Source organism: Anopheles merus, chromosome 3L (genome assembly GCF_017562075.2).
Source record: "Anopheles merus strain MAF chromosome 3L, AmerM5.1, whole genome shotgun sequence".
NCBI lineage: Eukaryota > Metazoa > Arthropoda > Insecta > Diptera > Culicidae > Anopheles > Anopheles merus.
Genome location: NC_054085.1, coordinates 8,955,231 through 8,972,461, shown reverse-complemented (window position 1 = coordinate 8,972,461; position 17,231 = coordinate 8,955,231). Strand labels below are relative to the sequence as shown.

At 47.5% G+C, this 17,231-nt stretch overlaps 1 protein-coding gene across 9 annotated transcripts in view; it reads right to left on the bottom strand.

The window, feature by feature from the left end:
• The window catches only part of LOC121599611 (ryanodine receptor), a 41,301-nt gene that overhangs the window by 6,670 nt on the left and 17,400 nt on the right, over positions 1-17,231 (bottom strand). For 3 of the 9 annotated variants that reach the window (XM_041927535.1, XM_041927537.1, XM_041927540.1), the window contains 20 exons: positions 16,668-17,192; positions 14,532-16,602; positions 14,378-14,458; positions 12,435-12,534; positions 11,398-11,507; positions 11,228-11,325; positions 10,930-11,154; positions 10,101-10,853; positions 9,292-10,023; positions 9,089-9,226; positions 8,552-8,758; positions 8,197-8,490; positions 5,529-8,112; positions 5,324-5,461; positions 4,570-4,856; positions 3,836-4,503; positions 3,077-3,762; positions 2,503-2,997; positions 2,203-2,436; positions 1,770-1,882 (listed from right to left, as the gene is read on the bottom strand). In XM_041927535.1, the coding sequence (XP_041783469.1) occupies positions 1,770-1,882; positions 2,203-2,436; positions 2,503-2,997; positions 3,077-3,762; positions 3,836-4,503; positions 4,570-4,856; positions 5,324-5,461; positions 5,529-8,112; positions 8,197-8,490; positions 8,552-8,758; positions 9,089-9,226; positions 9,292-10,023; positions 10,101-10,853; positions 10,930-11,154; positions 11,228-11,325; positions 11,398-11,507; positions 12,435-12,534; positions 14,378-14,458; positions 14,532-16,602; positions 16,668-17,192 (10,539 nt within the window). The remainder of the gene's footprint in view (positions 1-1,769; positions 1,883-2,202; positions 2,437-2,502; positions 2,998-3,076; positions 3,763-3,835; positions 4,504-4,569; positions 4,857-5,323; positions 5,462-5,528; positions 8,113-8,196; positions 8,491-8,551; positions 8,759-9,088; positions 9,227-9,291; positions 10,024-10,100; positions 10,854-10,929; positions 11,155-11,227; positions 11,326-11,397; positions 11,508-12,434; positions 12,535-14,377; positions 14,459-14,531; positions 16,603-16,667; positions 17,193-17,231) is intronic. The other 6 variants (XM_041927539.1, XM_041927542.1, XM_041927538.1 and 3 more) reach the window with 3 other exon arrangements.

Here is a 17,231-nt window from a genome sequence, read left to right as displayed (position 1 = left end):
TATGCGGTTAGTGATTATTCTCTTTTATCATCTCTGTTGTTGTTTCTTTTTTTTGTTTATCGAACGGAAGGAGTCGTTGCAGAGTGCTTTTGCAGAATAGAGATTGAGTGTAGTTTTCATTTGTTTCATTTGTTTAATATAGTAAGTACAGTGTTTTGTGAGGGGTGTGATGGTGAGTCATAACGGGTGAAAAATATAACTTGGAGGTGCGAAAAACTGGTGAAGTATGTACTAACTACTACAGTACAACATAACCAAGATCGGTAGCTACGGTTAGTGATACAAATGTGATAAATGGAGTTGGTATGTTAGTCATAAAGAATGTTGAGGAGTATTTATTTCATTTATCATTCAAGGTTTTAAAACCATTCAATTAACTTTCAAGTGATTTCATGTTTCAGACTGTTTCTTATAAATTGGGATAATAGGTAAGCTTAACTAAAAAATGAAATCAAGAGAATCAAATGCTCTAATATTATATTTATATCGCAATATTAAACATAAGTTTTATAGAAAACTTTATAAATTGAGTATTGGGCAAATAAGTATACTTTCATGTTTGGAATTAGCGATTGATCTTGCAATCTTCAAGAGAGGTACGTCTGGGAATAATTTTGCTTGTGGAAACGTTTATAAAAAGAGCTCCTTGTCATTTGAATATATTAAAATAAATAGCTTTTCTTATGTACAGCATAGTGTTTAGCTAATGTTATCATTTTGGTAGTTCATTAATTTTGAATTAGTTTTTGCATGGGCAGGAGTGAATAGAAAATTTGCCAAAAGGACTAGTAAAGAACATTCGCCAAAAAGGAAATCGGAAATCATTCTACACACAGGAGACGAAAGAGCAGAAAGATCAAGGAAAAGAGGAGCTTGCAGTAGCAAAAGTTCGGAAGAAGGTGACGTTATAGTGGCTGCTTTCTTTGAAACCATGGGATCAATAGCCATTCCAAGAACTAGCAAGAAATTCGATTGTAACAATGTGTACGAGAGATGGAAGAATTGGAAGGATATAAACTCATGATGCCAATATGTTTTAAATTGATTTTTGCTTAAGGCGTGTGCAGTATCCATCTGTATTAGCAAGTTTTGTCTGTTACAGCGGTACGCACTGATTGTGGTTTCCCTCTCCTAATATCGTTGTTTCTGATTGGGAGTAGTTTTGGGAGGAGGAGTTGTTAGTTTCATCACAAATAAGATTTTGTTTTAAAACAACGCAATTGAAGGCATTAAGTTTTTCGGTAAAATTTGTTCTGATTTCTATTGCATTCGTTAAGCTGTTGTTGCTGGTGTTTGGCAATGGCAAGTTTGTTTGTAGGGTTTTTTTTCTCAGTTTCGGTTGGCTTTATGTAAGATCCACAAAATAGAATGAACAAAAATGTACAAATATATACACAATCAACTGACGGAAACAGTTTTGGCATTTGTAACAAAAAGAGAAAACAAAAGAAAACGAAACATGGAAAGGAAACACGAAATCAAACACGTGTAACAGAAATGCATAACAAAAATAAATAACAACAGGTGGTAAGATGCACAACGCACAACAAAAATCAATCCAAAACGTGAGTTGAGAAACGAAAAAAAACATGAACAAAAGAAAGAAAAAAAAGGAAAAAAACGAACAAAAAAAAAAACAAATAAAAGTAAACGAATAATTGATGCATAGAAACGAGGAAATAATAACAACGGAAAATAAATCAAGAAGAAGATAACAAAAAAAAAAACTCCGGTCAAGGTAGATATAAAGTATAAGAAAATTATAAAACCTTGGCAGTGAATGTAAGGAAACTTGTCTGAAACAGGCAATGACCGCTCGTTTTCTCTGTATCGAGACGCAACTTCTGTAAACATTTTTGCTTTGTTGTTGTGGATGGTCGATCTAGATCATAGCGAAAGACAGTTGTTGATTGTATTTGTAATTTAAAGAAGAGAAATACACGTTATAGTCACATGGGTTTTTCATATTGGTAAAATGACGATTTCATTAAGAAAAGTCATTTAACGTCCAGTTGGTGCAGACGGAGCGGTGAGATGAACTGATCGGTGATGTTCGTTTAGGTCGAGGTTTAAGAGGGTATTAAAACATATAAAGGGATTTGATGTGATCGGTGGAGGAAGGTGATGGTGGATGGGGTTTTTTGTGTGTTGTCGGTATGACGCAGTACAGGGCCACGGGTATTGTGTAATCCGAACACTTACCATGTGAAGTCCATAAAGAACCTTAGCCATGGCGACGATGCGTTCGACCGTGTCTTCGATCTTGTTTTCCGGCTTCTTGTCTGACTTTTCCAGTGTGTCCTGCACAATTTGCTCCTTTTTGCCGAGCTTCGAGTAGAGATAGTGCTGCCAGGACATCTCGTCCGCTGGATCGAGCTTGTCGGGCAGGGTGAGTTGCGTGCGCGCAAACTCAATCACCTCGTACTCAGGCATTTTCTGCAAATTGTTTCACCGAACGGTTAGGAAACTGTTGCCATTTAGTCGAGACACACTTCAACCTACCTTTAGGTAGCGATCCTTGCAGTGCTGCACCAGCTCTTGTTCCTTACCGGCGAACAGATTCAAACCAACCGGCAGCAGACGCTTCAGACAGGCCACCATCAAGCTGGACTGAATTTCCTTATCCTTGTCACGCTTCTTATCGCGGCTGCGCTTCTTCTTCTTCACCTTACCGCCGGACGCGGGCATATCACCCGAGACGGCAGCCGAGCGGCGCGTTGCCGTAGGCATGATCAATGTCATATTGTCAATCTCGTTCGCCGAGATGAAGTTCTGCTCTTCCTTCAGGAAGTACTGGCTCTTCGACCAAACGTTAAAGATCTCCGCCACATAGTTGTAGAGCTCCTCCGCCTCGGCAACGTTATCCTTGAGCCAATGGTTACGCTGCAGATCGACGTACTTGATCAGCAGGGGATAGAACGAGTAGATATCGCGGACCAGCAGTTGCCAGTCCTCCTGGATTTGGGCTTCAATCTGGGAGGTATCATCGGTGGAAGACTGCAGAAGAGAAGAGATGGGAAGAACGCATGTAAGCAATGATGTTGCCCGGAGGAATCTCGTATGCTTCAACACTTACCTTGAGGAAACCACGCAAGCTTTCCTCCTTGTGGAACATGCTGTCGCAACGTTTCTTGACCCGCTCGGCCAACGGTAGGAAGACATCCTTGAGCAGTTCCTCCGAGCTGTTGATAATGATCTGCTGCGTGTACGTAGCGATACGCGTCATCCAGGGCGCGTTCTCGTTGGCAATGTTCTTACGAATCATCTTGAGTACGTTCTTCAGCAGATGGTTCATGTGATCGGCCGTAACCATCGTGACGTGATTGCCCGACTGCGGGCTAACGTTGTCTGGGCCCTGATTCCACCAGAACGGCAAATAGGAACAGAGCAGCGGCAGAATGACATCTATGATGTGCTGTGCTTCCTGGTACGTCTTTTCCGACTCGACAAACTGGTCGACCTCGGACAGGATCGACTCGAGCGTTGGCATGCAGCATTCCATCTTGCTCATGATGTCTTGCGCCTCGAGTGAGGTATCCGCAATACGGTTCAGTAGCGAGAACGGGTTGTGCTTGTTAGCGTGCGGCTCAAGGAAAGCCACCGGGAAGCAGGAACTGAACGCACCGAGACAAGATCCAAGTGCGGGCTTGTGACGTTCCAGCTCGGTCTTAAGATATTTACGATCGCGCGTCAAAGACATGTCAGTGCCGAGTGTGTAGAGCGCAGACAGGATCTTGTACGATGCGACCTGAATTTCGTCCACTAAAAGGAAGATAAAGATATATAAGTTAAGTGTGGTCGCTCTGTTAGTGTCACTGTATGGAATACAACTTACACAACAAATCACTTCCATAGTCGCACGCTGCCAAATGATCGAACAGTGAAGTCAACACTGGCAAGATCACCTGATTGACGTACGCCAACGAAGTGGACGTCTTCAGATGCGTTCCACGCAGACGATCATATTTGCCTTCCGTCAGATTGACGATCGTCTGGCCCAAATCGTCCGCGGTGTTGTTGAAGAACGTCAACATCGACGTACGAATAAACTCGGGACAGTTCTTCACCAAAGATTTGGCATCGATACTCTTCACCAGCACCTGCAGACAGCGCACGGTGATGCGAACGTCCGCACCGAATGCTGCCAACCGGTGACGCAACAGGCTGGCAAGCTTACAGAACAGTCCAGCCACCATTTCCTTCTCCTTCAGTGAAGCCGCACCAACGTTATTGGTGGCGGTAGCGATTGCAATGAAGTAATTACGATTGCTCGAGAAATATTTCTCCATCAGCGGCAGTACCACCTTGGAGAAGAACTTGATGTCGCGTGAGCAGGTCTTGAAGGACGAGCGACGGCTGAAAGTAGATGATGGTTTCAGCAGCTTCATGTTGATCGTAGCACGGTCGCTGTAGGAGATCAGCTTCTCCAGCAGTGAATAGGCAAAGCGCAGCTCGATCGCGGCCGTGCTCATGCCCGGCTCCTCAGTTTGTCCACGCGATGGTCTGCAATGAACAAGTTGCATTTATAAGATTTTACTGCAAAATTATTCTCTTCCAGAAAAGCCTTACTTGTGCAGTTTGAGTCCCTGGTACTGGAGATACTTCAAGAATTCTTGCGAACGCTCGCGATCCTTGCGCTTCTCCTTGTCGGTAAGCAGATCGTACGGTACCAGCTGGGCGTGGATAGCTCCACCACACTGGTCCAGCTCTTCGTTCTTCTTCTTGGCCCATATGTCGTGCGAATTCTCCGCCAAACGTTCGGCCATATTCTGCATCTCTCTGCTCAACGTCAGGTTGGTCATGTCAACCGGGTGCGGATTGTAGTTGAACGGTGAACCAGTATCGCCCTGTAATTCCTGGGTGAGTTAAATTTGTTCCCAACGAACACCAAGCATTTTGGGGGCAACCACACACGGTACATCACATATGGAGCAAGTAACAAACACACGCGCAAAATCGATGATTTACGGGTAACGGGAGAGGTTGAAACACCCATGGACATCGTTGTGGTGTTGTGGTTGAAGGTGATAGCGCACACAGTTGGGGATCGGTAGTGGTGACGATATTGATGGTGCAATTTTGACAAGGGGTGACATGATTTGATGCAGTTTTGCAGATTGTTTTTTTTGGGATAAGTACATTAAAAAAGGTGAAAATTAGAAATTTAGGCTGGGAATTTTGATGGGTGCAGTAGAGTCGAGTTAATGTCGGCAAAAAACGTGAAATCCGACTGTTTAAAGCAAGCACGAGTGCTCTGAGAATTATGAGGTGCTCTGGAACAGTAAAACGGAAATAAAACAAAGCTTATTAATCGCCAACTTACCAGATTAGGCTTCGATTGGCGACGCATCGAACCACGGTTCGACAGTGGCACATCACCCTCCGAGTGTTCGATTCTCCAGTGCAACGCCAGCAGTGCCTTCAAGCTTTCCCGTACTGGTTCGCGATAGCGTTCACGCTCCTAAAATAGTGAAAATGTTGTAAGTTGCGAACTAATTCCTCAAGAAACTCGTCTTGCATGTACTTACGTATTCACTGAGAGTGTTGTACGGCTTCAAACGTGGATGAGTCTTGTTTGCATCTGACCATTGGTCACCGTACGTCCATCCGTTCTCGAGCTTACGGCTAGCCCAAGCGTCATGATAATGCTCGCTGAACTTCTGCACAATCTGGTTCAGATCGTTCGTAAGCTGAACTGCCGTCGTATCGATCGGCTGCGGATTGTAGTGTGGCTGATCGGGACCACCACCCGTCGGTTTACCGTACAGATCGTCATCCGAGTTCTTGGACAAGCTGTAGTCCGGTGGCAGTGCGCAACCGATTGCAATCAAGCACGGCAGCGCCTTACCGAATAGTTCCGGATCGTAGTCCATGTTGCTGAGCGAGTCGAAAATGTTGGAGAACAGCAACATCGTAAGACGCTTCTCCTCATCCGACGATGCTCCGAACTGGGAGGCTTGACCGCCACCGGTAGTGCCGTAGTACTTGGCACATCGTTCATAGTGCAGGGTTAAGAGGCGCAGTGCAACGGTCGTATATTCAGACAGCTTCGACACGTCGATAGTAAGCTTGCGGAGCAGCTTCAATAACATAGCCGGGTGCATGGCCGACGTCAGTGCGACCAGGAAATCAGACACGGCTTCACGCTGTCCCTTGGTTAGCATACGGTTCTTCGACATGCGATAGACCGTGTGCAGTGTGGCATCGAGCAAGCTGGCATAGTTTTCGGCTTCGTTGTAGAACTTAGAGTGTTTGATCAGCAGTGGAAGGATTGAATTGCCAATGTACCGATTCATCGACAGAGCCATATCACTTTCCGACCCATCGCTACGGTCCAACATGGTTGCCGCACGAAGATCGGGCAGGAAAGCGTCTTCCAGCAAGCGGTAGAACAGCTCCTGCGTTTCAATTCCGTAAACACGCTCCAGGAACAGTACGATGCTCTGCTTGTGGCCAGGCACCAATCCAGACGGCATGTCCGACTTGGGCCTATCTTCACCCAGTGCTGGATTGGTCAGCGTAAACTTCAAACTCAATACTCCCTGCAAATCTTCCAGCGGTACCAGCGAACGTAAAATAGCACGCGCACGCAGAGACTCATTCTTGCCCTGCTCGATGACGGCCGCATCCGGAGCACAGCGTCCCAGCAGATCGACCAGCGTACAGTAGAAGCACAGGATGGCAGCTCCGGTGTCGATATAATCCTCATCATCGTCACCCTCGGGCAGTGGATGTGAGAAGTTCAGCCCAGTGATGGTACCTTCCGCTTCGTCCTGCATCTTTCTGCGCTCCGAGATACGTTCGGACATTTTGTTGGCGTCAACAATGGCCTTCAGCAGACCCTCACCTTCACCACGCAAAGCCGGGCCAAGACACTCGGGACGACGAATGAGCAAACGAATGACAAGATTGGCATTCTCCTCTACACTTTCCCCGTTAACCCAAACGCAGAAGCGCAGGAAATCGAGATAACGTTCGCCTTCCACTGGATCCCAGCCGAGATCGGGGTAGCCGCGCTCGATCAGCTCGGAATTACTCTGCAACCCACAGCGAGATAGGTAAATGGCAATCTTTTCCAAGTAGTGCTCACGCAGTGCCAACGCCAACTCCGTGTTCTCCATCAAACTCGAGTACGCCACATCCAATGGCGTCGATCCGCGCAGACTTGGTCGCGATAGGAGAATGTTGGAATTTTCCAACAAGAAATCGAAATGATCGAACATGGCCTTCTGATTCATACGACCCGTACGACAGAAGTAGCACAAAAAGCGACAGCATGCGACCACCATCTGGTGGGATGTGTCCTTCTCCTTCGGTGCCGACTCTTCTCCATCGGCCGTCTGCACCGGTGCATCGCTCTGTGCCTGGGCACGGCGTCCGAGCGTGTTCATCATGACCGCCATCACGTTCTCGTGAACGCGTAGAATGCGAATCAGATCGGGATGCTGGAAGAAGGTATGATTGTTGACAAGCTTCCACAGACGCTTGCGCATCAGCTCTTCCTCCTCCTGGCTCATCTGTACTGGGAGCAAGGCACGAATTTGACTCAGCCCAATCCACATGTTCGCTACATCACCCTTCGTTTTAGAGTTGATGACGTAGGTCTTGTTCAGAGCCTTGATCAGCTCACCGATGGTGTCGTACTGGCGTACAAGCAGCCCAAACATCTCACGCACAAGCTTGGGATTCTCAATCTGGGACTCTTCGGCCCAGGATACGAGCTGCTTGATCAGCACCTTGCGGAACACTTCCTCGGGCGTTTTCTTTTCCTCTTCGACCGGTTCCTTGGGATCTTCTTCCAGCTCTTTCACGGCGTTGATGAAATTGTACAACTTCTTCAGAGCACCTGGTCGACCCTCTTCCAGCTTGTCCGCCTCGGGCTCCTCTGGCTCTTGCAAAGCATTAAGAGACACCTTGCCCATTAGCTTCTCGTGGAACTCGATCAAACGGTTGCGAAGCTCGGGACCGCAAGACGCATTCTCAAGATCATCTTCCTCGAGATTCTTGTATCCAAGGATGGCGTTCATCTGCTCGCGTGGTGGACAGCGGAACTCACGCGTCTTCTTGGCAGCGACGGCACTTGGCAGATCAGATTGTTTGATCTCGATGTATCTAATGAGTGGAATTGATAAATATATATGGTAGTATTTATAATGTTACATTGTAACTTTAGAATCTAAAGACTAGGTAGCTTACCTGCGCAACTGATCCTGCTGCAAATCTCCGACATAGTTGTGTGCGAATGCAATAATGCTCTCTACGCGATGTCTCAGCTGCACATCGTACAGATGGTGCAGCAGGTAGCACATCTGCAGCTTGGCACCTTCAGCCATCTTCATCGTCAACAGTCCCTTACGGTGTTCGTCCCTACCTTCCTTTTCGAAAGATGGATCCCACGTCTCGGGATCAATCATGATCAGTAGCTTCTCTACATCTTCGTTAGTGATAACACCGACCAACAGCAAACGATCGATCAGCTTGATCAAGGGCCTACAATGTTAATTTATATCGTCAGTAGCTGCTAGCAAACCTCAGAACGGGCCATACTTACAGGAAAAGGTTCTCGTTGGACCCACCGATGGGATCGCGGTTGTGTACTTGATTGATCTGTACTGCTTCCTGCAGTGCGCTCATCACGAACTCCCTCACCACTTCGAGTGGGAATCTTGGCGAATATAACGAGTCAATTGCCGGTATGGGTTCACTGGAAGAATCTGGTGCTACTATTGTCGGCATATTCGATTGTGAGGGTGTGGGTCTGGGGAAGGAAGAATAATGGCATGCAGATGTTGTAGGAAGAGAGGTACACGGAAAAGGTTGATGAACGACACGAAGACGAAGCTTTACTCGGTGGAGAGCAGTGACATGTCGGCACCGTCTCAGTCACCTCGTTCTGCTCGAAACGTGACACAGTGAGGTTAGAAAGGTTAGAAGTTGAAGTAATGTGCAAGAAGTCCATGAATAGCGGTGCTAGAAGCGTGCCTTCCTATTCAGGGAGTTCTCCGAATGAGAACGAAATACGTGGGGTTTAGTAAGTGGGTTATCGCAGTGGATTAGTGGCCCATCACACAGGGGTTGAAGTACTTACGCTATTTCGGTCATGTTCATTTCCGGTCGAACGGAAAGCGTTTGCAATGAACGGAGCGAGTGGCACATTTCTGGATCAATGTATAGCTCGCGCAGTTCGGAGCCTAGCGGAATGATGTACTCATTCTTACAAACCTCCCTGTGAAAGAATAGTCGTTAGAATACGATAGATACCATATTTGCATATAAAACACTTCAACATACATTGTAGTGGCATGCGATTCTAGATGCAGTGAAATCAATAGATCATAGAATCCAAGACGCAGCGGACCACTCATGTACTCCGACTGGATCGCGTACAACAGCTGCTTCTGGTCGACGTGCGAGCAAAGCGCATGTGCGGCACGATAGTTCGACTGATAGCACAGTGCCGAATAAAGCGTCAGCGTATGTGCATGGAACTGCAACAGACGATCGATTTCGATCAGCTCGAGAATATCGATACAACGATCCTCCTCGGGGATGTGCAGTGCCAGCATCGACACTGGGTCCTCGCACAACATCGACCAACCGCGGATGTCCGACAGCTTCAGGGCGTGCACCTGCAAAGCAGTATTCGGTACGCGTGCCCACTGGTGGGGCTTCAAACATTGGACCTTCAGTCTCGGTGGGAACTGTGGGTTGATATGCTTGTCGCTGGTTGGCAGTACGGCAGCCGACAGAGGCAGCGTCGTCGGTGTGCGACCGAGCTCAATCTGAAGAATTTCCTTGCTCGTCGCCTCAACGAAGATAGCCGGGAACAGCTTGGTATCCGGCTCCATCAGAAACACGTGGGACGTTTCCTTGCCCTCGCACGTAAACCGGATCGTGCCGGTAGCGGTATCGACGAAACATCCAACAAACATGCCCTGCGATGCGCCCTTACCAGACGAATCTTGGGTGACTTCGTTGAATAGTTCATCCGCGCGTACCATATAGCACGATTGACGATTAACGCTGGAAATAATTATAAGTGAGGAAATAGACTCTTTGCAGATACCTTGCGAACTATTCGATTTGTCCAGCACACTTACATCTCAATGGTTTTTTCATTCTCGTCCTCGACGTAGATCGCTGCGTGGCGCACCTTGTTCTGGCTGAACTCTTTGCTATGCACATGGTACTGCGTCGTCACCCATCCAACATACACGTGGGTCGGGTCTTGACCGGGGAAAATGCGCACCCCGTAGAAGTATTCATTGATTAAGCGCAGACAATCTGCATCGTAAACTTCGTTGCCGAAAGATTCCACCTGCGGACTTCCCATACCCTTACGCTCCGGCGTCAACGGTGCTTGGGCACGCAGATCGCTGTTCGACATGCGCGTAGCCTGACCGCGCTGAGTAACCTTCAGATTGCTCTTGCGCGGTTCTGGCTCCGGTGTGCGACGATCCTTCAGCTTGTCCTTGCTCTGGTCCCGCTTCTTGCCGAACAGTCGGAACGGACTGCGGCCACGCTTTTTGCGATCGTCACCACCCTCCAGCTCGTTGTCCGAGTACGCATTAAGCTCGCCGTCGCTCGTAGCTTCACCATTGATTTCAATGCCCGGTGGGCTAAGTCCACCGCGTCCCTGGTGTCTCGACGGACGTCTTGGCCCGTTACGCATCATCTCGTCGGCTTCGGCCGCATCTTCCGAATAGTTACGATGCAGACCCTTGATATCGTTCATGGTGAAGCCACTACGCATGATATGGTCGAAGTGTGCCGGAGCCGAATGATCAACCTCCGTCATTAGACGATGCTGACGGATGCGTATCTCTTCCCAGCGGCGCATCTTCTCCTGTTCACTGTGCGTGAGGAAAGTTGGACCGTAAAAAATATTGTACCACTGAGTATCTGGGACATTGAAGATTGATCACTTACGTGATGAAGGTATTGGCGCATGTTACGGGGAGCGACAAACGTAAAAATTCCCAGTTGGCCTTCTCCATCGTCTCGAACGTGTTGTGCGAGATCTTCATGCAGGGTGGCGTATCGGCACCGCCCGGGATACGCGTCACGTCAATCTTGCACTCCGGAATCTCGTCCGTATTCTCGAAGATCGGTTGATCCTTCGTGTACCAGTGGGTAACGGGACGCTTCATGTTGCTGTAACATCGAACATATAACATCGAATATAGATTAATCTCTGTCATTAAAATTTCTGCACATTAATACTTACACGCAGAATGGCTCGTAACCTTCCTGCAAACCACAGGTTGTAAACCACTTGAGAGAGTCGACATCCTGACCGTACACAACACGCGCTTTCTGACCGATCTGTTAGCAGGCAAGAAAAGTACTCGTTAATAAATGCGAATGATAATACGATCACAAAAAGATACTACATACACCAATAGTACAGGCTGGCACAAAGCCAACACCGTCCGGTGCGTTGACATCAGCAAAGGTAGTTTCACCACCGAGAGCATCCATCAGCAGTTCACCGTTTAGCGAGAAACCTGGTGCGAAGTAGAGCAGCGTTCAATTATCGAAGAACCACCAAATTAGGCAGGCGCAGTACGTTAGACAGATAGATTGCCAAGGGATAAGTATGTAGTATATACAAGCAAAGTCAACATATTAAACACTCCTAAAGCAGTATCTATTATGAAGCGCGGAGTTTGTTTGGTAGCATTAGTTGTTGCGTCTAGTTTCATGCGTGTTAGCTACATGCCATTGTGAGAAAGAGTTTCATGCCGTTAGTTGCCTAGTATCGTACTGTGTGAAGTAAAAACGGGTTTACTGGTATTGGACGATAGTAAAATTGTTGTTTTTCTTCAGTGTTTAATTTTTCAAAAATACTGAAATGCTGAGACATCTCCTTAAACAGTTGGTTAAGACAAGTGCCATAAAACAAGATTGAACTGATTAATGCATAAATGATAAAGGTTAGTAAAGATGAGGTATCTGTTTACGATGAAGGCTGGTTAAAAACAAATGCATTTAAGTAAAATGAGAGTATGTTCAGTCATGTTATTAATACTGTATGTCTGGTTGCTTCATCAAATAAAAGTTATGATGTATAAAAAAGATGCTAAAAGTAGTGGGAATCGTACGCATCCTTTATCTAATGTACATCCTATGTTATGCGTAAATGACTGTGTTGTTTGTTATTTGTTCTAGATTTTTTCGAATGATGATTATTTTTACATATTGATACCAATGTTAATGTACGTGAATGGTCGATAAAATGGCACATTATTGAAAACTGCTGTTCATGTTTTGAATAAAAGCGAAACGTCATACCGATGCAGAACAAAGCCGAAAGTAAAGCCAAAATTTTGAATCTGATTTGATTTTGAAAGTTTATAAAAAAATAATTGTTATAAAGAAACAGTAGAAGCTAGATATTAGTTGTCGTTCTATAATTGAGATATGATCCTTACTGATCGTATGATCCACTAAGTCAAGAAATACACCGACAATATCGCCTGGTACCCACTGTTTGCCGAACGACTCCGTTGCACCTCCGGACACTTTCTCTTCCTGTGTGGTTGTGTGATGTTACACACGCAGTTTGAAGGGTATTTTTGTTTATATTTATTTTATGACGAAAACAAGATTAGGCCGCACCTCCCCCGTGTCCGTCAGCGAGAACGGCGGGGTTCGATTAATTTTAACGGAAGAGGAAATCGGATCCGTTTGTGTGTTTTTTTTGGATTTGGTTTGAGTGGAGTTTTAGGTTTAGATCATTTAGGTTTCAGGTGGTTCGACGGTCGGATGGTAGCGGTCGATGTCGAAGCATTAGTGCCAATATACATGGAATGAAGGACGCAATCATTAGTCAGTAAAGGATACCGAAACGTAGGAACGAATTGGTGGATGTGGTGGTGGTGGTGGTGGTGGTAAAGATGAACCCCATATGCAATAATTTCAAATTCCAGAGCCGATGCCAGTGCCACGTGTTGCAGAGTATCGTAAGTTTATTATGCGAGGAGTGTAGTTTATACCATCATTACACGAATAACCCACGTGGAATATGTTGAGGATGCGGTTGGAAAGAGGGGTTAACACAGTTGAACATAAGATTAATAGTTTTGGAAACCAATAGAAATAGAGAATATAGAAAGAGAGAAAGAGAAAGAGAGAGAGAGAGAAAGAGAAAAAAGAAAATCAGAAAGGAGAAGAAGAATTTATAACGTTCAGGGATGGTTTCCGAGACATATTAACACAGTAGATAATTCAATATATAATTTTCTCGGTTCTAAATATGGTGTTGTTTCAGCATTTTTTTTTGCAGATCATCAGATATTATTGGTTCTATTTTAATCTCTTTATATTCACAGTGATTTCATGGTTTCTCTATTCGAAGATGTGTGTCCATGAGGCTTAAGAAACATTCAGTTGATCCAATTGTACGTACAACGCAAAATGAAAAAGGTAAATCACTAAAAACATGAAAAAGGTGGAAGGTGGAACACACACATGATTGTTGCAATTAATTATAGCATTGTCGTCAGATACTGATAGTAAACAGATGGACATTTAACATACACAATAGCAATAGTAACAAGTAATGCACAGTGATGTGTGTATCAGAGGTTCCAAAGAGTAGCAAAATCTTGAGGCTAGTACACGAAACAGAAGAAGAAAATCCTTTACATAGGCTTTGACAGCTGTGTGATGTGTGGCCGGAGGATAGATATGCGAAACGAGTAGATAAAAGTAGTGAACAACGATCAGATAAAAGAAAACAACAACACGCAAACAACGCACACACGAGCGCGCGCCATCTGCAGTGCGCGTCGGCGCTCTAGCTTACTCATGCTCTTCTCGTGGACGTTTATGAAGCAACCGATGATGTCTCCGATCTTATAGCGTTTACCAAAGTCTTCGACCGTGTGCAGATGCATCTTACGTGCCTGTTTCCATCCCTCCCCCGGGAAAGGGGATCGGACGCATAATAACAACGGGTATCCAAGGACCAGGGAACAGAGGTGTAAGGTGCATCATGTGGGACGGTGCGCCGGGTCAATAGAAGGGCGACATCAATTGAACGAAAGATTGGACAATTGGAAAGAAAGGTGATCAGAAATGGTAACGTAACAAGACTACCAGCTAGTAATGGTACGATGCATGGCTTTCCCTTGTGGAACTGTACCACTGACCGATGCCTAAATACCTTGGACTTGAAGTATATAAAATAGGTTTTTGTCTGTGTGCAACGTGATGGGGCTTTAACATTCTGTGAACCATTGGAAATATCGAGCCTGTACGCGATTTATAAAGCGTGAGGGGCGTAGGGCACTACCTCAACCATCGTGACAGGGATAAGTGTGTGAGTGTTCTGTGTTGGGTGGAACGGAATGTCTACTCTAGAGCCACTTACATTGTATCCATCGAATGCCCACGAGGCATCGTCACTTCCTAGCATCGTTCCGGGATTACAGTCAGCCCGTGCCCAACCAACCTGGAGGAAAAAGAAAAAAAAGATGTGATAAAAGAGTGTTCCAATCATCCAATCCATGCTAGTTCTCTCTTACCCTCATCGGACCGGCAGTAAGCACCTCGAACTCAAAGTACCACTTGCCAGAGGTGACCGCATACGTTCGCTCGACGCGGTACGTACGGTAGGCGGCAAACTTCTGGCGCAACGCTTCCGCTGCCAGCGCCTCGTTCGCTTCACCGGTCGGCGGATCCAGATTGTAGCCGTAGATGAGCAGGGTGCGCACCGTTTCGGAAGCGGTATCGCGGTTTGCCTTCTTGATCGCTTCGTCCACCTTCGAGTACGGTACGAGATGAGGGCTACGCAGATTCTCCGAATCCTCGTTCAACCCGTACGTCCAGCCCTGCTGGATGCGCTCCTTTGCCCACAGGTTGTGCGTGTTTTCTGCCAGCTGATCGACCAGCTCCTCCATCTTGGGCGTCAGCACGGCGGCACTCAGATCAAGCGGGGCCGGTTTGTATCCGTTGCCCTGCATGTACGGATCGTTTGGCAGGCGAATGGGACGAATGCGTGCCGGTGGCTTGTCCATCGAGATGTAGTATCCCAGCGCCAGGATGGTTTTGAGCGTCTGAACGGCGAGCTGACAGTCGTAGCGCTTTTCCGCCGCCGGCAGCTTCTCGAACGACGTCAGACACGGATGGATGCGGTACACATCGTCTCTTCGTTCACCCCACGTCCAGCCGGCTTCGATCTTGTTCAGTGCCCACATTTCGTGGATGTTTTCCGCCAGCTTGTCCTTGATCGTTTCCACCGACGATGGCAACGTGACGATCGAGGTATCCACTGGTTTCGGCACGAACGCCGAATCGTCCTCTACCAACCATGGGCCGGCGAGAACGTTCTTGTTCAGATTACCGAAATAAAAGCACGGATCCAGGCTAAGGTTTTGATGTGGCATAAGGCACTGAACTAGCGGCGAAAAGCCGGGTGGTGGATTAAACTTAAGCCTTCCATTGTCACCGCCGAACAGGAAGCGACAGCTTAGCTTGGACGAGCAGCTCATCACGGGGAAGAACATACCGTCCAGATTGAAGTCGGTGAAGCAACCCTGCACCGGTTCGCCGTTAAAGGTAAACCGAATCACCGGTACACTCAAATCGAGCGTACAGCCAATCACGTCCCCTTTCTTGATGAAAGGTTCCGTTACTTCCCTCGGCACTACGCAGGTGCGTCGTCCAGCGGACCAGAAGTACACACCGTCAAACCCGTACGAGAACAGATCATCACCGACACCGTTGCCGCCCCACTTTTCACCTCCGCCTGGATACGGCACGTACCCAGCCGTATTAGCCCAGCCGATGCGCAGATGCGGCGTCATGTGCGTCATCTGCTCGATGTGATCCATCGTCACCTCGAAGTACCACTTCTGGTAGATGGCGGATCCTTCCACGCGCCCCACAAAAATGTTCGGCCGGATGCTGGCCACATGGTCGACGAGCCCGGTCTGCAGGAGCAGATTCTTGCCCGGCAGCAGAAAGTCGCAGATGTTGTTCTGCGACGAGCGCACCGCAACGCCGTTACCAACGCACAGCGAGCACAGCACGTCCAGTACCTTGGGGTCACGGCCGTGCTTCTCCAGCAGTGAAATGATCACTTTAATGTGCTCGTCCCGCATCATGTTCAGCGCTTCGGGCGAGTCAATCAGCACACAGTGCAACACATCCAGCATGCCGGAACCTTCGCTCGATGCCTGCGAACCAAGTCGCGAGAACAACCAGTTCAAACGGTTCGAGTTGGCAAACTGGGCACAGTTCGTGTGGTTTCCCTTGATGATGGCGGCAAGCAGCTGATACAGATAGCCGGAGATCATGTCCCAGCTCTGTCCGCTTTCGTCGCTCGCCAGGAACGACGCCAAAAAGCCCTGCGACGAGATGACGTTAATCTTGTCGATCGCTTCGAGGATCAGATTCAACACGCCCTCCTCCTGGAACAGATCCTGCCGATTGCGCAGCGCACGCAGACGGTTCTGCTTCTCCTCGTGTTCCATGTCGTCCTCGGGCTGGGCGAAGTAGTTGATCAGATCCTCCAGGCACATGACCATCTCACCCAGGTTGACAGTCTGCAGGAAAATCGAGTGACGACGATTTTCTTGCAACGTTTCAAGGCCACTGTGGACGGGCAGATAGATAGCGGTTAGAAGCGATGCGGTCGTTATCTTCTTACCAGGTCTTACCTAATAAACTTGGTGAACAAGCTGCTACACTTGCGGATGACGCGAGCCGTGCGCGATTCCTCCTCCTGCGAACGCGAAAAGTCCAACCCATCGTCCATCTTGCCTTCCTCATGCAGTATCGCCTGCTTTTCCTCCACCTTGCCGACGCCCTTCTTTTTCGTTTCGTAGCTCTTGTAGCTGACCCACAGGCCCGACTCGTAGTGCTGCATGATTACGGTCGAGTCGCCGTACTTGATGATCGGGGCACCGATAATTTCCAAATCCTTGTCCTCCAGCACCACCTTTTGGTCGTCCTTCTCGAGGCGTAGCACAAAGGCCGTCTGCGAGGTGGTCGCTTGGTCGCGGCTCATCAGGATCAGTTCGTTGTTTTCGTTCACACCGAGATACCGGCCGGTGGTAAGATGGCGAATACGCATCGGATGGGACCAGTTGATGAAACCACCGGCCCACTTGGTGCGGGCCAGCTCGAGTCGCCACAGCGAGCGGGCCTGCGACATTACAGAACCGCCCTCGTACACGACAATGCTGTGTGTTGGGGAAAGAAGTGATGTTAGTGCTTTAGTT